The following is a 16,960-nucleotide window of genomic DNA, read 5'->3' on the forward strand; positions in this document are numbered from 1 at the left end:
GGTCAACAACTTTTTGTTCAGGGGTCATGCTGCCATTATTTCCTTACTCTGCAGCTATATGATACCTTCATCTTTAAAGCAGAAAAGCTCTTAATGCTCTGAGTAACATTAGCAATTTCCTCTGTTTTCTGTCAGAAGCTACACATTGCCTACTGTAGCTCTTCTCTGGTTCAATCACCTCCAGTTGTCTGTACCCCCTGAAAATGCCTATGGAATTGTTTGTGCTAATATGATGCAGCTAGCTTGGTGTCAGGTAAAGAATGATTATGTGTAGCCGCTTTCCACACTCCACAGTCACATATGGCTGCTATGTGTGCATGTTTGTGTCCCACTGCACTGGAGAGCACAGGAAGGCACAGCACCACTTCGATCCCCAGTTTCCACTGGATGGAACATAAGACTGCTTGTATTAGTTTCACACAACTGGGAAATAGATAGATTTAAACATCTCTAAGGATGTTCTGTATCATCTAAATATTTTTTGAAAAGCACTCTATTGAAGAGTATGGCACTAACAGCAATGGCATGGGCCAGACAGTACAGAAAAATACTGTTGGGGAAACTGGTACAATTTTGATAACCACCTCAATCATGAGCTGCAATAACCTTGCTATTACTGTCTCTATTTAATAGAGACTGCCAATCATCCAAAAGTTTTTAATATGGAATAGGATAATACTAACTGCCTGTTCACTTGTGACCCAAGTTATCAATAGTTCATTTTTTTGGGCCATGGTATTAACTTCATCACTGGAATCAAAGCATTGAAAAGTGGGTTCCCAGTATTCCCCAGTTCATGTGGGCACAGGGCAATGAAATTTGATAATTTTCCTCCCGCAACATTCCTTTTGCTCCCAGTTGCTCACCCTCACCCTGAGCCCCTTAACATTTCTCCAACTCCTAGCTTAGGGGACTGACCCCACCCTCCCAATTCTCACTCCTACTAGGGTTCTACCATTTCCAACCCTCTGAGCTCATTTGGTCCACCACCCCTCTTTGCCCATGCGCCCTAACTAAATAATAAAATACTGATGGACAAAAAGCATAGTTTTAAACTAAGCAGAATTTGAACTTGCATCCCAGCCCACATGGTCTCTCCTGCACCCTAACCAGCAACATCAAAAAGTTTGCTGGTTGTCTACCCTATGGCTCAAATTGAAGCAGATAACACTAGGCTGGTGACTTGGAACCTCTCTCCCACAAAGCGGTCATCTTGTTCTCCAGAATCTCACTTTATTTAAAGAAAAAGTATTGCTAGCCCTTATGGTACTGAAGAAAACCTTCAAAATGTAAACCAAGCACAAGCCACACAGTGACATCTACCTAATTCCACACGACAACTCGAAAGTATAGCTCAAGGTGTTAACACCGCCATTTGTTTTTTAGAGGTGTTAAATCAGATTCCCAATGATGATAATTTAAATGTCTATATGGTAAACAATTTCACTACTGATCAAAGCATGTAAGAGCAGGGACTACTGAGTCCCACCAAGGGAAGCCAATCCTGCAGAGCTGAGTGGGGCATCTGAGCCCCTGCCATGACCAGGCCAGCCCACTTCCTCAGGGTAACGAGTGTCTAGACTGCTCTGATAATGAGCAGGGATCCAGGAAGCACCCTCCTGGTGGCTGTTGCTTCTCCCACAGCTGGAGGCTGTCTGCAGATCCTGGCAAATACTACTGTATCAGTTAACAGGTTACATTTTAAATGCTTTTCTCTAGAACCATGAAATTGGGGCGTGGAGGGTTTTAAATAAAAGCTTCGATTCTGACATCACAACTCTGGAAATCAGTGTCCAAGGCATGTAACTACTGTGCCTATACATTACCTGCCCTTAGAATCATAGAATATCAGGGTTGGAAGGGACCTCAGGAGGCCATCTAGTCCAACCCCCTGCTCAAAGAAGGACCAATCCCCAATTTTTGCCCCAGATCCCTAAATGGCCCCCTCAAGGATTGAACTCACAACCCTGGGGTTAGCAGGCCAATGCTCAAACCACTGAGCTATCCCTCTCGCCACAGCACTCCCTCTAGTTTTTTACATCCATGTGCAGAATGTATTTTATGTGCACCAATATGGGGATGTGTGACACATCACCTTCATATAGGTGCACATAAAATCCATGTGGTGGGGGCGGGGCTGAGAGGTTCGGGGTGCAAGAGGGGGCTCAGGGCTGGGGCAGAGGATGGAGGTGCAGGTGGGTGCAGGCTCTGTGGTGGGGCCCAGGATGAGAGGTTTGGGGTGCAGGCTGCCCCAGGGCTACAGTGGGAGAGAGGACTCCCCCAGCCCCCTCTTGTGCTGCAGCAGCTTGGGGCTAGCGGCAAGGGGTGCCTCTTCCTGCCGCAGCAGGTCTTAATAGGGGCTTAATAGGCAGCTGCACAACTTAGAGGGAACTTAACCTTGGTATATCCAAACCTCAGGAGCCCACCAGAACACGTGTGATGATATTCGGCACCTCTGCACAATCTACTGCAAGTGACAACTGATTCCAGTTTCCCAAGTAGGCTGAGTTTGGATTGTTGATGGAGCTTGGACAGTGCCATCATTATACCCACCCCAACTATCAATATGAGCCTTAGTTTTCTTCTTCCAATAAGACTTATGGCAGGGAGGGACTTACTGCACAATAAACTATAACACTGCTACCATGGTCACTCAACACTAGCAGTAAAAGTAACCTAGTAGCACAATACCGCTTTGAGTATCAGCCCAAGTCTCTATTTACGTAGAAGTATGTTTTGTACTCTATTATCATCGAAGTTGCTTTTCAGCAGATTTCCTTAGCACAAAAATACCCCATTCCAAGATCTACCCATTCACTTTTGGTAATGCTCGTGTAAAAAGAAATAAGTAATTTAGGATTACTAGTTCTTCTGCAGGGTGTTTCGTTAAATATATTCTAAAGAAATTCAGAGTTCAGCTGGAACTTAAACTTTTGTTAATGCTAGTTTGTCTCAGAGGTCACTGTTAATTGTCTGGTCTTTGAAATAGACTTTGGCTGGATTTTATACATGAGCTATGTTCACACACTGTGCAGTGAATTATGTGATAGTGAAAAATACTACTTATCCTTTCTCAAATTCTGTAAATTTCTCATACTATAGGTATCTGTCAATTTTTAATTATCTTGTTTTACTGCAGAACTAAATCTACAAGGAGCATATGATAAACATCACCTCCCATGTAGCAAAAAAATGGCTGAACACTCGAACAACAGTTCCTGTATAGAATTATTTTGCTATCTTAGGGCATAGCTGCATTTCCATCATTAATATGCAGCTTTAACTTGTGCCTCTATTCCAGGCAGCAATAGCCTCAAAGCACAACCCCTTCACACAGGTTACTCAACAGACATAAAAATAACTGAAGAGATGTTGATACACACAGGCTATTGCTTTGCTGAAGACCTAAATATGTGCCTACACCAAATGTTCCTGTGCAATTCCTTCTAGCCTTTCTACAGATTTTAAGGAAATCAGAATTTTATGTGGATAATTCCCCAACACTGAATATAAGCTTGCTGGCACATATGAGTGTACTAGAATGTAGCTTCTCATATTTAACTCAAGTTACTTCATCAGGCTATGATTAGTTATAAATTGAAGACAGATTGTGACAGAACAGTTGTAAATTAAACTATTGTTGCAAGGATGTATTTTTCATTTTAAACATTAAGTGAATTGCTTCTCTAAAATGTAATCTTAATATAGGATTTTGTACCACCCACAAACAAAAAATAGAAGTTTTAACCTACTGTACTGACCCTTGGTGGTCCAATAATCATGCCTGTCCACCTTGTAAGTGTCATATCTTCATCATCTTCAAGGCCCCAGCTTACTGTACCATCGCCTACTCCTTTTTGACCTTCTTCAAGTTCTTCCAACAAGCGAAAATTACGAGGGACTTTAACTATTTAAATAAAGTGAAGTAATGTAAATAGCAATATTAACGAGAAAACATAAGTCAGTGATTATTAAATTTATAGTCTGAATGACATCTTAAACATCACAATTTAATATCATTTCAGTCATAAAAATCCTCACAAAGCATATTTTGAGTATCTTAATATAAAATATTTTTAGGCACCCAGTTTGAGATTAAGTCATTATTTGCACACACTAGGATTTGCAACATAACTAAGTATTATATAGTAGCAATATGTTCAAATAAAGTAACCTGCTGTCTTAAATGCCACGGTAAATGTGTTTAAGAAAACAGTAACTATGGGTCTAAGTGTATCACCAGATACATTCGTAAGTCTAAATAACCATATAGTAACAGATTTCTCCCTGCTGCTTTCAGCTATTGTGCCACAAAGACCATGAAATTCAGATTATGGAATTTTCTGCACTGCTAACAATAGTTTTGTACTTAAATTGGGAAAATACCAAGACCCACTGTTCCGGACTGGTGGAGTAGAGAAGTTATGCTAGGATTATAGCAGCAGTGTTGGGACTGCACACATTGGACAGCATGGTAAATGGAGTGCTAGGTGACTCCAGCACCTAATAGACTGCCATTACAATACATATATATTTTCTGTAACAACATTCCAGTCATCAAAGAGATCTAATTATATGGAACCAAATGCACGCACACCCATCACTGGCATTCTGATTACAAAAGGCATTCTGATTGAAAAATTGTATGAGATATCTGACTGATATAAAAGACAAAAGAAGTGGGCCACAAGTGATGTCCAGAGGTCACAATTTCATGATTCTTGTCAGTTTCACTACTGCTCAGATGATTCCTGACAGTTTTGGTGAAGTTGACCAGCATCTTGTCATTGGCCAAGCTATAAGTAGCAAAAGAAGCATGGATGCTACCTTTGCAAGCTCATGCAGACAAAATTACATCAGTTTAAATTTGCTCAGTTTTCAGAACCATGTGGGCTAGAAACTTTTAAAATATGAAAGGGCTAAATGTGACATCATTTAAAAAAAAGCTCACTTTTCTTCACAAAAACAGTAACACTTGAAAAAAAAGGAAGTGAAAGGAATTACAGGAAACAAAATTCTCTGAGCTAAATCATCACCTGGTACAAGTTTGCATAGCTCCACTGAAGTCAATGGACTTACACTGATATACCTGGCCCTCTATCTTTTCAGTTTATTTTCTGCTTTTGACAACACCTTGTAAGTAGACTCCAAGGTCAGAAGGGACCATTGTGATCATCTAGTCTGACCTACCTGCATAACAGAATTTCCCCAAAATAATTCCTAGAGCGTATCTTTTAGAAAAACATTCAATATAGATTTTAAAATTGCCAATGATGGAAAATCCACCATGACACTTGGTAAATTGTTCTCATGATTAATTACTTTGAATGTTAAAAAAATTAAGCCTTCTTTCCAGTCTGGATTTGCCTAGCTTTAATTTCTAACCATTAATCATGTCATACCTTTCTCTGCTAGACTGAAGAGCTCATTATTAAATATTTATTCCCCATGTAAGTATTTGCAGACTGGAATCAAGTCACCCCTCAACTTTCTCTTTGTTAAACTACATAGATTAAGCCTTGCGTCTGCCACTGTAATGCAGGTTTTCTAATCCTTCAGTCATGGCTCTTCTCTGAACCCTCTCCAATTTTTCAATATCCTCCTTGAATTGTGGGCATCAGTGCTGGACATATTATTCCAGCAGCAGTTACACCAATGCAAAGTACACAGGTAAAATAACCTCTCTATTTCTACTCAATATTCCCTTGTTTATGCATCCAAGGATTGCACTAGGTCTTCTGAACACAGCCACTGCGAGTTCATGTTCTGCTGATTACCCACTATTATCTCCAAGTCAGCTTCACTGTTCTCCTGTACAGCCAGGTAAAGCTCCTAACCTACAAACAATTACACATGTAAGTTTACTTGTTTAAGAAATCCCATTGACTACAGTGGAACTAATCTCATGTAATTAAATTACACACATGCTTAAGTGTTTGCAGGATCCTGGAGTAAATTAGAGTTTCCAGTTTGGGCCTTTTACATTGCAACAGATGGGGAAAAAAACATTTTAAAATAGGAAAAAGTTATTTTAAATCCAAAATATTGGCAGATATTTCTGGGGCAAATGTAATTCCTGAAACTACACTGAAATTATTCAGTTTTTAAAAAATGGGTCAAATTCTGCAAAAACAATAAGTTAGGCCACTTCACTAGCTGGGAAATGCTTCACAGTTACCAGTGGTGAGTAGATTTTTCAAGCCCTAATTTACAGTAAACCGGTTACGTAGCTTAATGTGTTAATGCAAAAAACTATTCATTTCTTAAATCCAGCATTCAGAATCTAGTTTTAGGTCACATTTACCTAAAGTAAAACAGTCATCAATATCAGAAAAAAATCACAAATGTTACACATTTTGAATATAGCAGCCTATTAGGAGAATGAGAGGTCAGAGCAGAAGTTTATAGACATGAAACAAAGGTTTGTGGGGAAATTTACACAATCAGCTCTGATATGTTTTGGTCTAACCACTGCTACCAATTAAGTGTTACGAGATTAGTGTTCTGTACTCCTGGGCAGTCTCTTTCCCCTCTATTTATCTTAGGATAAATTTATCTTAGCATAATGAAAAATGTGTAATTAATATTTTGGTACTATAAATGTAGATTTTTTTTTTTTAATGTTCATGCAGGTGAAGACTCAATCTCTACTGATTTACACAATATCTATCCCTTGAGGGGGAAGGGAGAGAAGATTTGTTAAGCACCTATACCACACACCACCTAAGGAAATGACTGTACTAAAAAAAGAATGAAAATGCACACAAGCAGATTTTTTATCTATATTTCACTATGCATATTCCTAACAGATAACCAAATCATGATTATTCAATGTTTACAGTAACATTCAAAAACAATGGTAAATTCCAACAGAATATGGGCCCACATACACACTACAAAGGTAAAACCTGCATTTACAATTTTACACTACACTATAAATCCCTTTTACATTTGAATTTAATTAATTTCCAAATTTCATACAATAATTTTCCAGAGGGCAAATAAGCTATATAGTTTTAGAAAAAATGAAAATATATTTTCAAGCACTCCATTTTTTTCTTGTGTTAACATTTTTTGAGGGTGAACGGGGGTTGAAATAGGGTTCTTTTAGGTAAACAAGAAGTTCCTACAAACTCCAAATACATTCTTATAGCATTTCAGCTACAGGCCAGTTCTGAACACCAAAAATTGGGAAAAGGGGTTTGAAACAGGCATGGTTGGGAGCAGAGCCAGTGGCCAGCAGAGCTCTGACTTCGCAGCCACTGGAAGTTAGGATTGGCTTACTATAGTGTTCAGCGTGCAAAATTTTTCACAGACCTGAGTGACACAGTTTGGTCAATCCAATTTTTAAGCACAGAACAGACCTATTTCACATCCCTTTCCACCCCATCTTCCATTCCCCTAAACTCCATTATTAATAGAAAAGTTATTTTGTTTCAATGTATTTAGACCCACAAAAATAATCAAAAATAAAAGGGAAAAAGGGGGAAATAAAGGGAAATATTAAATAAAAATTATGTTTTGGGTTAGTGTAGTACTGTCAGGAGCAGAGAGGGGGAAAATGCTTGCAAACATAAAACCTACAGAGACAACACTCGATCTGATTTACATGGCTCCACCTTGTCTTCTTTTTTTTTTTTAAATCAAGCAATTTAAATAATCATTGACTTAAATCAAGTTGAAGCTTTGTAAAACTGATCTGAAAGTTTATACTATTATAAAACTAAATTTCAAATGCTGTTTTTATGTCACTGTTAAGTATCTTATTTGAATTTTACAGAACTTCTACAGGCAAAAACCAAAATATTGCAAACCAACACCTGATCCTACCAACATTTAAGCAGGTACTAACTTTACTCATATGAATACATCCAACTGACTTCAACAGGACTACTGATCTGCTTTAAATTAAGCATGTACATAAGTGTTTGCAGCATCACTCATTAACACTATATTTTTATTAAAAGCTTCTTTTTGGGGCATAAAATCTTTATCACTTCAAAACAAAATTGCTTTCACTATTAACAATAAAAAGTTATTTAGACTTTCAATAAATTAAGTTAGTGATTTTATTTTAAAATAAACAGGCCAAATTTTTCAAAAACATTTAGGCATCTCTGGATGGCATTTTCAAAAGCATCCACTAATATGAACTACAAACCTTGAAAAGGGAATATAACTTAGCTGAAGCGTTTTTGCTTTCTTGACTTGTGAAAGTTCAATATATTAGAAGATGGTGTTGGTGCAAATAAAGCATGAGCTATTATCAATTTTGTTTGACTTTATCAGTAAGCAAGGATGATGAGGCCCTGAACTTGTCTTTAGCATAAAGGAACACTTTAAATGTGAAATGTCTTAGCAGAATTTCAGATTGAGATTTTTTTTTCCTAACAATTCAGAAGCAATTAAGTTTGCTAGAGGGAAAAGTTGCCTCTTGAGCAGAGCTGTTAACTCCACTACTGACACACTTTCAGCTGCAAGTATTCTCCCTCTTAACAACTATCAGGGGAAAAATAGGAGACCTGAGGCCTAGAGTTCAAGATCTATTAGAAAAAATTCAGCTCTACTCTGGAGACAGCTTCTTTCTCTGACAAACCTCCTACAGTTCACCATTAGGAAGTCCCAGTCTGATGGATCTGCACAGGACAGACCATAAACTTTCTCCTCCCCTCTCCACCTTGCCTCAGAAAAGTGGACCAGAGAACAACTTTGTTCTGATGATCCTCCTGAGATTCATCAAAGCAGATATGCCCTCTGACAAACCTCCTGGCAGAATTCTATTCTGATGAATCAGAGGAAGTTTATGAGAGCACGCTTCTACTCTGCGCTTCTACTCTGCCCTTCTTCTCCACTCCGAGACCAAAACCTCACTTACTGCCCCATGTTCCAACTCCCAAACACATCATCTTCACCCCAACACAATTAATTTATAAAAAGTGATAGTATGTCACAGTGATCCTATATATAATGCTTAAAAGTTGAACGTGGCATGCATATACAGCAGCATGATAGTGTTTGTGGGTACATGGAGGTCAGGAAGAACAAGTTGTGGAGTGGATGAGAGTACACTAGTAATATGAGAGTACAGATACGAAGAGGCATAGGAAACACTGGAGCACTGCAAGGCGGCTAATACGGATCAATGCTTACAGCTATCCACATGAACATAACAGTGCTGATAATTGTATTTAGGTTCTATCTATACTGCATTTTTTGCACCAGTGCAAACCCTCAGAACAAGCGTAGGACTGGCATAAGACTGACACTTAACCCACAGCAATATCATCATATTAGGAGGTCTGCACCAGTGTATCTGCTCTGATGTAGTTAAAGACAAAACATTGGGAAAGTCTCACACATGAGACTTTCACCTTATCTCCATTAGTAAATGCTCACTGAAGGAACTAAAATAAATCTAGCAACACTGGTGCAAACGCATAACATGCAGGCAGCTAAACTGATTTAGCTTAATACTGTTTAAATGCATCCATCTTACATTTTAAATGGATATCATTACACAAGTGCACGCTTTCTAATATAGGTAAGAATTTTTGTTAATTTAGGGCTTGTCTACACTTGACACACTACAGTGGCAAAGCTGGAAGGCTATAGTTGCGCAGCTTTAGTGCCTCAGTGTAGACACTTACGACAGCAATAGAAGGGGTTCTCCCATCAATGTAGTTAATCCTCCTCCCAAAGAGGCAGTAGTAAGGTCCACAGAAGAATTCTTCCATATACCTAGTGCTGTCTACACCAGGGGTTAGGTCAGCTTAACTACATCATTCAGGTTATGGATTTTTCACATCCCTGAGTGACATAGCTGGGTTGACTTAACTGTTGACATGGCTTTAGAGTTAGGTTGATATACTGCATGTTCTAGGAATGCAAACTAAAAAACCCACAAGGAAATAAGCAGGTAAGTCTTTTAATAGTTCATCATTCAACACCTCAGGGCTGTTCGGGAGGAGAGTGGAGACAGGTGAGCTGAAAATTGTGGAAAGGAGGTAAGTTTGAGAGGAGGAGCTAATGAATGTAGCACAGATGGAATGCTGAATAATTTCACTGCTTATTTCCATGCTTTTTACTATTTGCATTCCTGGTATACGAAATGGCACACTCTGGGATTTGGCAAATTGCCAATTTTATTAGATATTAGATTTTGTACAGCAGAATGTGACTCAGGCAGCTGTGAACTAAGGCTTAGGTAAGGGCCCAGTCGCCATTCCAATCATTTAAAAGACAACATCAAATTAAATTTGTAACTTTTTAAAAAAAGTTTATAAAGCCTAATGTTTTCATTGTATCTTTTTAGAGTCCAACAAAATTATTTTAACTCCAGCATTGCAACTCTAAAACTGAAACCAACTATACAAAATTGTAAGTGATAATCAACTTTTCACTGTCCAACTAGAGAATGAAAAAAGTAAACAAGGAGTATAGTGACAAGTAAACTAGAGTTTAAAATTCATTTTTAATAATCCACAGTGGTGGTAGTTGCATAAGCAAAGATATTTGTTTATTTATAATTTTAAATCTGGTAATATCCTTTTAAGAGAAGGTGTAGGAAGGAGATTTCATGGGAAAAGGAGATTTCATGGGATATCACTAGATGGTGGAAGCAGAAGTCAAAATTCCTGACCCTGAAATTGTATCCATGACACTCTCCCCTCATAGTGACACACAATGGAAGCCCATTCATGCAAATAATGTTCCAGGGTCTTAGTTTAGCAAACTAGAATAGTTGCCTAAATAGATTAGGAATCACTGTAATAGCAAGCATAAGTCTCAATCTTAGTGAGTCATGTCAAGGGGAGTCCCATATACATTTACTATGATATTTCCATAGAGATGGAACCCCAACCTAGGTATGTAAAATAATCAATCACAGATCACAACATTAATCTAACATTTATATATCTGCATAATTGTAGGTGTTGCCTAAAAATACTATAGCAGGAACTATGTACCACCCAGTATATAGTTCAAGCTACAACACAAATGCTATTGTATCCAATTTTCATGTACTCCTTGCTTTCTGAAAGTCACATTTTGACCTGATGTGTGGTCTTTGATCAAAGGTGTAATGACTTAATGTTTGCACAACCACTTCAAGCATTCGAGTTCAGCAAGGGATAAAAATAAACACTTTTCCTTTTAAAAAAATTCTAACCAGCGTGAAAGAAGTTTGAAACTTTAATCATGGTATTGACATAGTCTTCCATCAAGGACATTGCTTTTGCTTGGACCAGAAAAAAGTGGTTTTGATTTACTTAAGTTGTGAACATTTGAAAGCTACATACTGAGCATCAGCAGTAATGTTTCCCCCATTATTTCTGCAACCTTTCTTGGTTGCAGTTAGTGTATTTCTAATCAATTGTTTAGGTTAAAAAGGGATATAGGATTTAGGATATATGGCCTTGCAAATTTATCTGATTGCCTAGTTTTTTTATTTTATTATGTTTAATTCCTCATTTTTGAGGCTTTTTTTGAAGGGCCTAATTCAATGACACAATTGATGAAAGAAACTAATTAATTGTATGATAAATTGAATTGAGCTCTGCAGTTGTAAATCAGAGTTGGATGGTCCACTCCTTTCAAAATGTGAAATAGAAGTATTTATAGCCATGCACTTGAAATGCACTACACATGTTATTTAAAAGACTACGAAAACAAAGTGTGCACTCTTCAAAACTAGCTTGACCACTTTATATTCATAATATTAGTATTTATGCACTGATTTTCTTCAAAATATGGCTTGAATTAAATCTCAGTAAGATCTAAGACAAGACAAATTGGGCAGGGGAGGGAAAAATCAGACACTGAAGTAATTTTAGTGACAATTTTTCAAATTAGCAAAAGCATCTGGAAACAGGACATGAACCAGGACTGTTCTGAACATTGCTTCTTCAGTGGTATGCTCTTGCCCCAGGATTAGCCTCACTGCTGCCCCCACAGATTGTCCTCTTGACATCTAATCATGCCTAAGACCTTCAAGCCACATGAACAGTTTAAATTTATATAAAATTGCTTATGCAGCTTAAATACCTTGAATCAGTTTGAAATACAACACAAATTTTAGAATATTTTTCAGGGAGGTCAACAAAACAACCATGGGGCTATATAGCTGGATGGGAGGCACTTCTGTTGCTGGAAGGATGTTTTTACACATGGAGAGTTTCAAAGTCACAAAGGTCTCGTAAATAACCCAACTCTCATTGAAATCAAATGGGAGCTGGGCACCTACTTTGAAAATCTCCCCCTCAGTGCTTCAGGAAGAGATTGCTACCTGGTCATGGAATGAGGAACACCAAGGGAGGAAGGAGGCAGACATAGAGAATAGAGGCATAGAACACGGAGGAATACACATATAGAGGGACAGAGAAAATGCAGACTTATTTATGTTTGTGTTTGAAGTTTAACATTTTACAGATTTAAGCATGCAAAGTTTTCAGTTTAGTGTAACACCACTTCTCCTCCTACAGACTTACTGAAGTGTAGAGGAGGGGAGACCTGCTCTGAAGAGTCATAAGATGTGTCAGAGGCTAGGTCTATACTTGAAAGTTTTATCAGCATATCTGCATGAGTCAGGGGTGTGAAAAACCACACCTCACTGAGCTATGCTGGCATAATCTTCAGAGCAGACAGCTATGTAAACCTACTTTGACCAAAAAACTGTCCATGTAGGCTGCATCTACAGTATGAGGCTATGCCAACACAGCTATGGTGCTACATTCTCCATAGTGCAGAAATACCCTCAGCAAGGTGCTCTACTGCTGTACAATGTTTCACACACTCATGCTCACCCCCACCCAGTTTACACCTCCAACCTAATTAACTATGTACCCTAATTATTAAAGATATGCAAGAGGTAAAAACCGATTAGGCTATGATTGCACACTGATTTCTCAAGTGGGAACTGAACAAGTATAATTTTTTTAGATCTTTTCATATTTTTTCAAAATTTAGGGGCAAAGATAATTGTGTGGACACTGCAATTTGGGCAGGGCAAGTGGAACAGGATTATGTGGCAGTATGGAACAGGTTGAATGCTCTAACAGTTCTTTTTGAGACATTCTGATTTTTTTTTTTTTTTTAAGATGCAATTTTGATAAAGAGAGGTAATATTGGTTTGAGGTGCTAGCTGGACTCCTCCAAAACACACTTTCAACTTTACCTCTGTTAATAAAGTCTAATTAAATAGAGGTAAGCCTTCAAATCTAAAATAACAACCTTTGGCCAAAACCTACCAGTTATCAGTCTACAAAGTTGAAACTAATGGTTACCAGTTGACTTTTACCATTTGGTAGCTACTAAAGACCTGATAACTTTCTCCATCTCATTTCCTTTAAAAAGTAAACCACCAATAAATTAAAGGCAAAACAATTGTTAAGGCTCTATATTTAAGCAATTAGAAATAGAATATGAAAAAATTAAAGATAAATGCACAGTTTAAACCCTGATAACTGTATCATAAGACATGTGAGTTAAGTTATTTGATCATGGCTCTTAGATACAAGTGCATCCAGAGTTGCAGAAAACATGTATCTGAAAAATAATATATTTAATAACTATTATAATGCAAACAGAGTGTAGATTATATATTTAGACTTTGCTTTTGCATTGCCAGAATTTTGGTTCTATTAACATAGTTACATATTGTGTATTTTAATTGGTTATAAAAATCATTGTTTCCTCTCTCTCTTGCTCCAATTTTATAAAAGGCTTTAAATATTATTTGTTTTTTCCCATGGCTGGTAATTTTATGCCCTCCAAAAAAATTTACAATGTATTTCAAGGAACTGAATGCAATGAGTCCCATCTAACCACAATAACATTTAAGTGTACTTTAACAATAACCGTCCTTTTCCTAAAGAAACATCTTGACCCGAGTTTTCAAAAACTTTTAATGTTGCCAGCACAACTGATGTAGGCTTCTGAATGGGTCTAATTACAAACAGAAATAATTGCAATATTGAAGGCCAGATAGAGGAGCTGCTTAACTAACAGCTATAACATCTACACATGAACTAAACAGATGAGGGTGTTCTGAAAGGTAGATAACTGGTTATGGTGAGGATGCTATCAAACAACAATATAACTGACCACGTTGAAGTACATATTTTCTTTAAGGCATGTTCAGGGACAGTTATTTTCAAACAATATTTCTTCTTGTTCTAAAATGCTCTGTAGTTTTCCTATGTGCTCAGATAGCTGATTAGTGGTTTAAGTCTCAGGAAAGGAATACCTGGGGTGGAATCCTGGCCAAATTGAATTCAACAGGAGTTTTGCCATTTACTAGGATTCAACAGGAGTTTTGCCCATCTTGCAGGATTACACCCCCTAGAATTCATCCAAACAAAAAATACACATTCTGGCAGTTTCAGCTCCGACCTTCCTCTCTGAAATAAGGATGAAATTCAGCCATGACAAAGTAGGTAGTATCCCATTGACCTCGCTGCAGTCACATCTGCTTATGCCTGCAGTGAATTTTGTCCCAAGAGAGTACCATTCAGTTTCCTGGGAAAGGGACATGTGTGTTTGGCTGAGATCCTAAAAACCAACTTCCCTTCTTGTTGGCAGTTCTTTGACTCTGCCTGGCTGCCCCCTCTACTGAAAAGATGGCTGATTTTCAATGGTGCTAGGGAAGTACGGAATAAAGCACTTTAGGATTTCTGGAGATGAAAAGGTATAGCGTACAGTTAAGCACCAACTATGTTTTACTATACAAGTAGCTGCATTTCAATAATAAGGAAAATAATTCATGTAAATGTACATATACAAGCTTTACAAAATACCCTCTATTATTTGTTAATATGCAAAGCGCTCTGGGATAGAAAACGCTATGCATTTTAGCAGATTATTTCTACCTTACGGAACTGAGTGACCGGTTTCAGAGTAGCAGCCGTGTTAGTCTGTGTCCGCAAAAAGAAAAGGAGTACTTATGGCACCTTAGAGACTAACAAATTTATTTGAGCATAAGCTTTCGTGGGCTACAGCTCACGAAAGCTTATGCTCAAATAAATTTGTTAATCTCTAAGGTGCCACAAGAACTGAGTGAGTACACAGGAGTAGGACAGTTTTCTGATTCAACAACATGAATTTTTTGTGACTGCCGGAATGAAACAACTGTTTTGAATGCAAAAAGTTGCAAGAAGCAAAGATTCACTCACAAGCAAAACCAACTTTACTTCCTGTTTATCAGAAGAAGCCAGAAGACCTAGAACTCAGACATGCAAGAGTGCAAAGAATCTGGAAACTCACTCTACCCCAAAAGTACTTGGGGGGAGAAGGGGGGCTTAGTTTAACTCAAACACCACAAGGCATTTCTACAAAAAGTAACAAAATAGAGTTCTCCCACAACTAAGTAAATACATAGTTCCTTCACAATACCCATCCATTTCATATGGCAGCCTACCCCAATTCAGCCCACATAGGAGAATGCAGCCTTTTCCATTGGAGCCAAGGGTAGTACAGCTGCACCAGGTCTCTGCAGTGGGAGCTCCCCGAGGTACTGAGGGCTGCTCTCTTCCCTTTCTACAGGATCTGCCATGCACACCCTATTTCCAAAATCTGGCACAGTGAGGGAACCTTTTCTCCCCCAAGTTCTACCTAGTATTCTCTATTCCTCTTCCACTGCACACCACCTGCATAAGACAGAGGTGAGTTCTACACCACAAGGTTCTGGTCTGTAGCCCGAGCTCTCCAAAAGCTCAACAGATGAGACACTAACTCAAATCAGCTTGACCCCCCACACTCTCTGAATAGAGCACTGAAATCAGTTCGTTCCCCTGCCCCTGGGCTCTTCCCTGCCGTTCCTTCTATTCGTTCACGTTGATGCCTTTGCCTCCTAAACCCCCTCTAAACCCTCACTTGGGCATTACACTGAAGCCCAGATTTATACTCCGCCCTGTGCCTAATAATGCCTTTATTGAATAATAAGGTGGGCTCTGCTCCCCCAGGCTGGGCTACTGAGCTACCCCACACCACCCACACTGGTCACCGAGGTGGGATACCCCATCCCCAAGTACTGACAGTCTGTCACCGTCAGCAGCAAACCAAGAGATGGTATCCATCCCCCTTGACTGTACAATAAGCCGCTCTGCATGAGACACTGAGATGGGTTTTGTCCCTCCTACTCGGCCCTACCTTTCAGGCACCCACACCCCGGCAATGGGCACTAAATCATCCTCTCTCCTTGGCTCTGCCCCGCCGCTTCCCTACCCTCTGTTCGGGCAGTGAGGACCGCTCCCTTCCCGCCCTACGGATTCGGGCTCCGCTCTCTCAGGCTCTACCAGACGAAGACCAGAGGCCCGACGCCCTTGGGCCCGAGATGGGACCCCCCACGCCCCACCGCCCTTTACGCGCCGCCCGAGGCACGGAGGTGGAACTCCTGTCCTGCCGCACCTACCCCAGGTACTGAGGAGGGACGCGCTACCGTGCCACCCCCTGCACCGGGGCTCCACTGGGGACCCCCAAGTTCTGGCTGGCGCCGGGCCCTGCCGCCGCGGCTCAGCCCAGACACCAGCTCCCCTTTCCTGGAGAGAGAGAGAGAGACAGGTACAGGTCCAGCCCCAGCCCCACCCCGGGGCTCTCGCAGCCCACAGAACGGAGACCCGCTTCCCCACACCCGCCCCAGGCCCAGCTCGAGCCCCCCCTCACAGACCTGTGGATCCAGCCATCTTGTCCAAACCCCTCCCACCGGCCCGAGCCTGCGCAACGCGCGTCACCTCCGCCTCACGCAATGCGTCACTTCCTAGCAACGGCCACAGAACTCGCGACTCTAGCAGGAGAAATAGAAACTGGTCTCGCATCCATAAGAAGGCGTAGTGACGGGAGGAGGGCCTAGGCCTCGAAACTTGGTTAAGTAAGGGCGATACCATGTCTCACTAGAGGGGGGAGGGAACCCTGCCTGTGAATCTGATGCAGGCTCTACGGGGGTGAATTCCCTGTATTGTGGGAG

The 16,960-nt window shown here is 39.8% G+C and overlaps 1 protein-coding gene across 3 annotated transcripts in view; it reads right to left on the reverse strand.

Annotated features, from left to right (window-relative positions):
• The window catches only part of UBE2V2 (ubiquitin conjugating enzyme E2 V2), a 47,294-nt gene extending 30,468 nt beyond the window's left edge, over positions 1 to 16,826 (reverse strand). The window contains exons 1-2 of one of the 3 annotated variants that reach the window (XM_007058780.4): positions 16,664 to 16,826; positions 3,762 to 3,907 (exon numbers count right to left, since the gene is read on the reverse strand). In XM_007058780.4, the coding sequence (XP_007058842.2) occupies positions 3,762 to 3,907; positions 16,664 to 16,811 (294 nt within the window). In that variant the 5' untranslated portion in view covers positions 16,812 to 16,826. Of the gene's footprint in view, positions 1 to 3,752; positions 3,908 to 16,663 lie in introns of all 3 variants that reach the window. The other 2 variants (XM_027821249.3, XM_043539640.1) reach the window with 2 other exon arrangements.
• Positions 16,827 to 16,960: the final 134 nt, after the last annotated feature.

The sequence above is a fragment of the Chelonia mydas genome, chromosome 2 (assembly GCF_015237465.2).
Source record: "Chelonia mydas isolate rCheMyd1 chromosome 2, rCheMyd1.pri.v2, whole genome shotgun sequence".
Classification (NCBI taxonomy): domain Eukaryota; kingdom Metazoa; phylum Chordata; order Testudines; family Cheloniidae; genus Chelonia; species Chelonia mydas.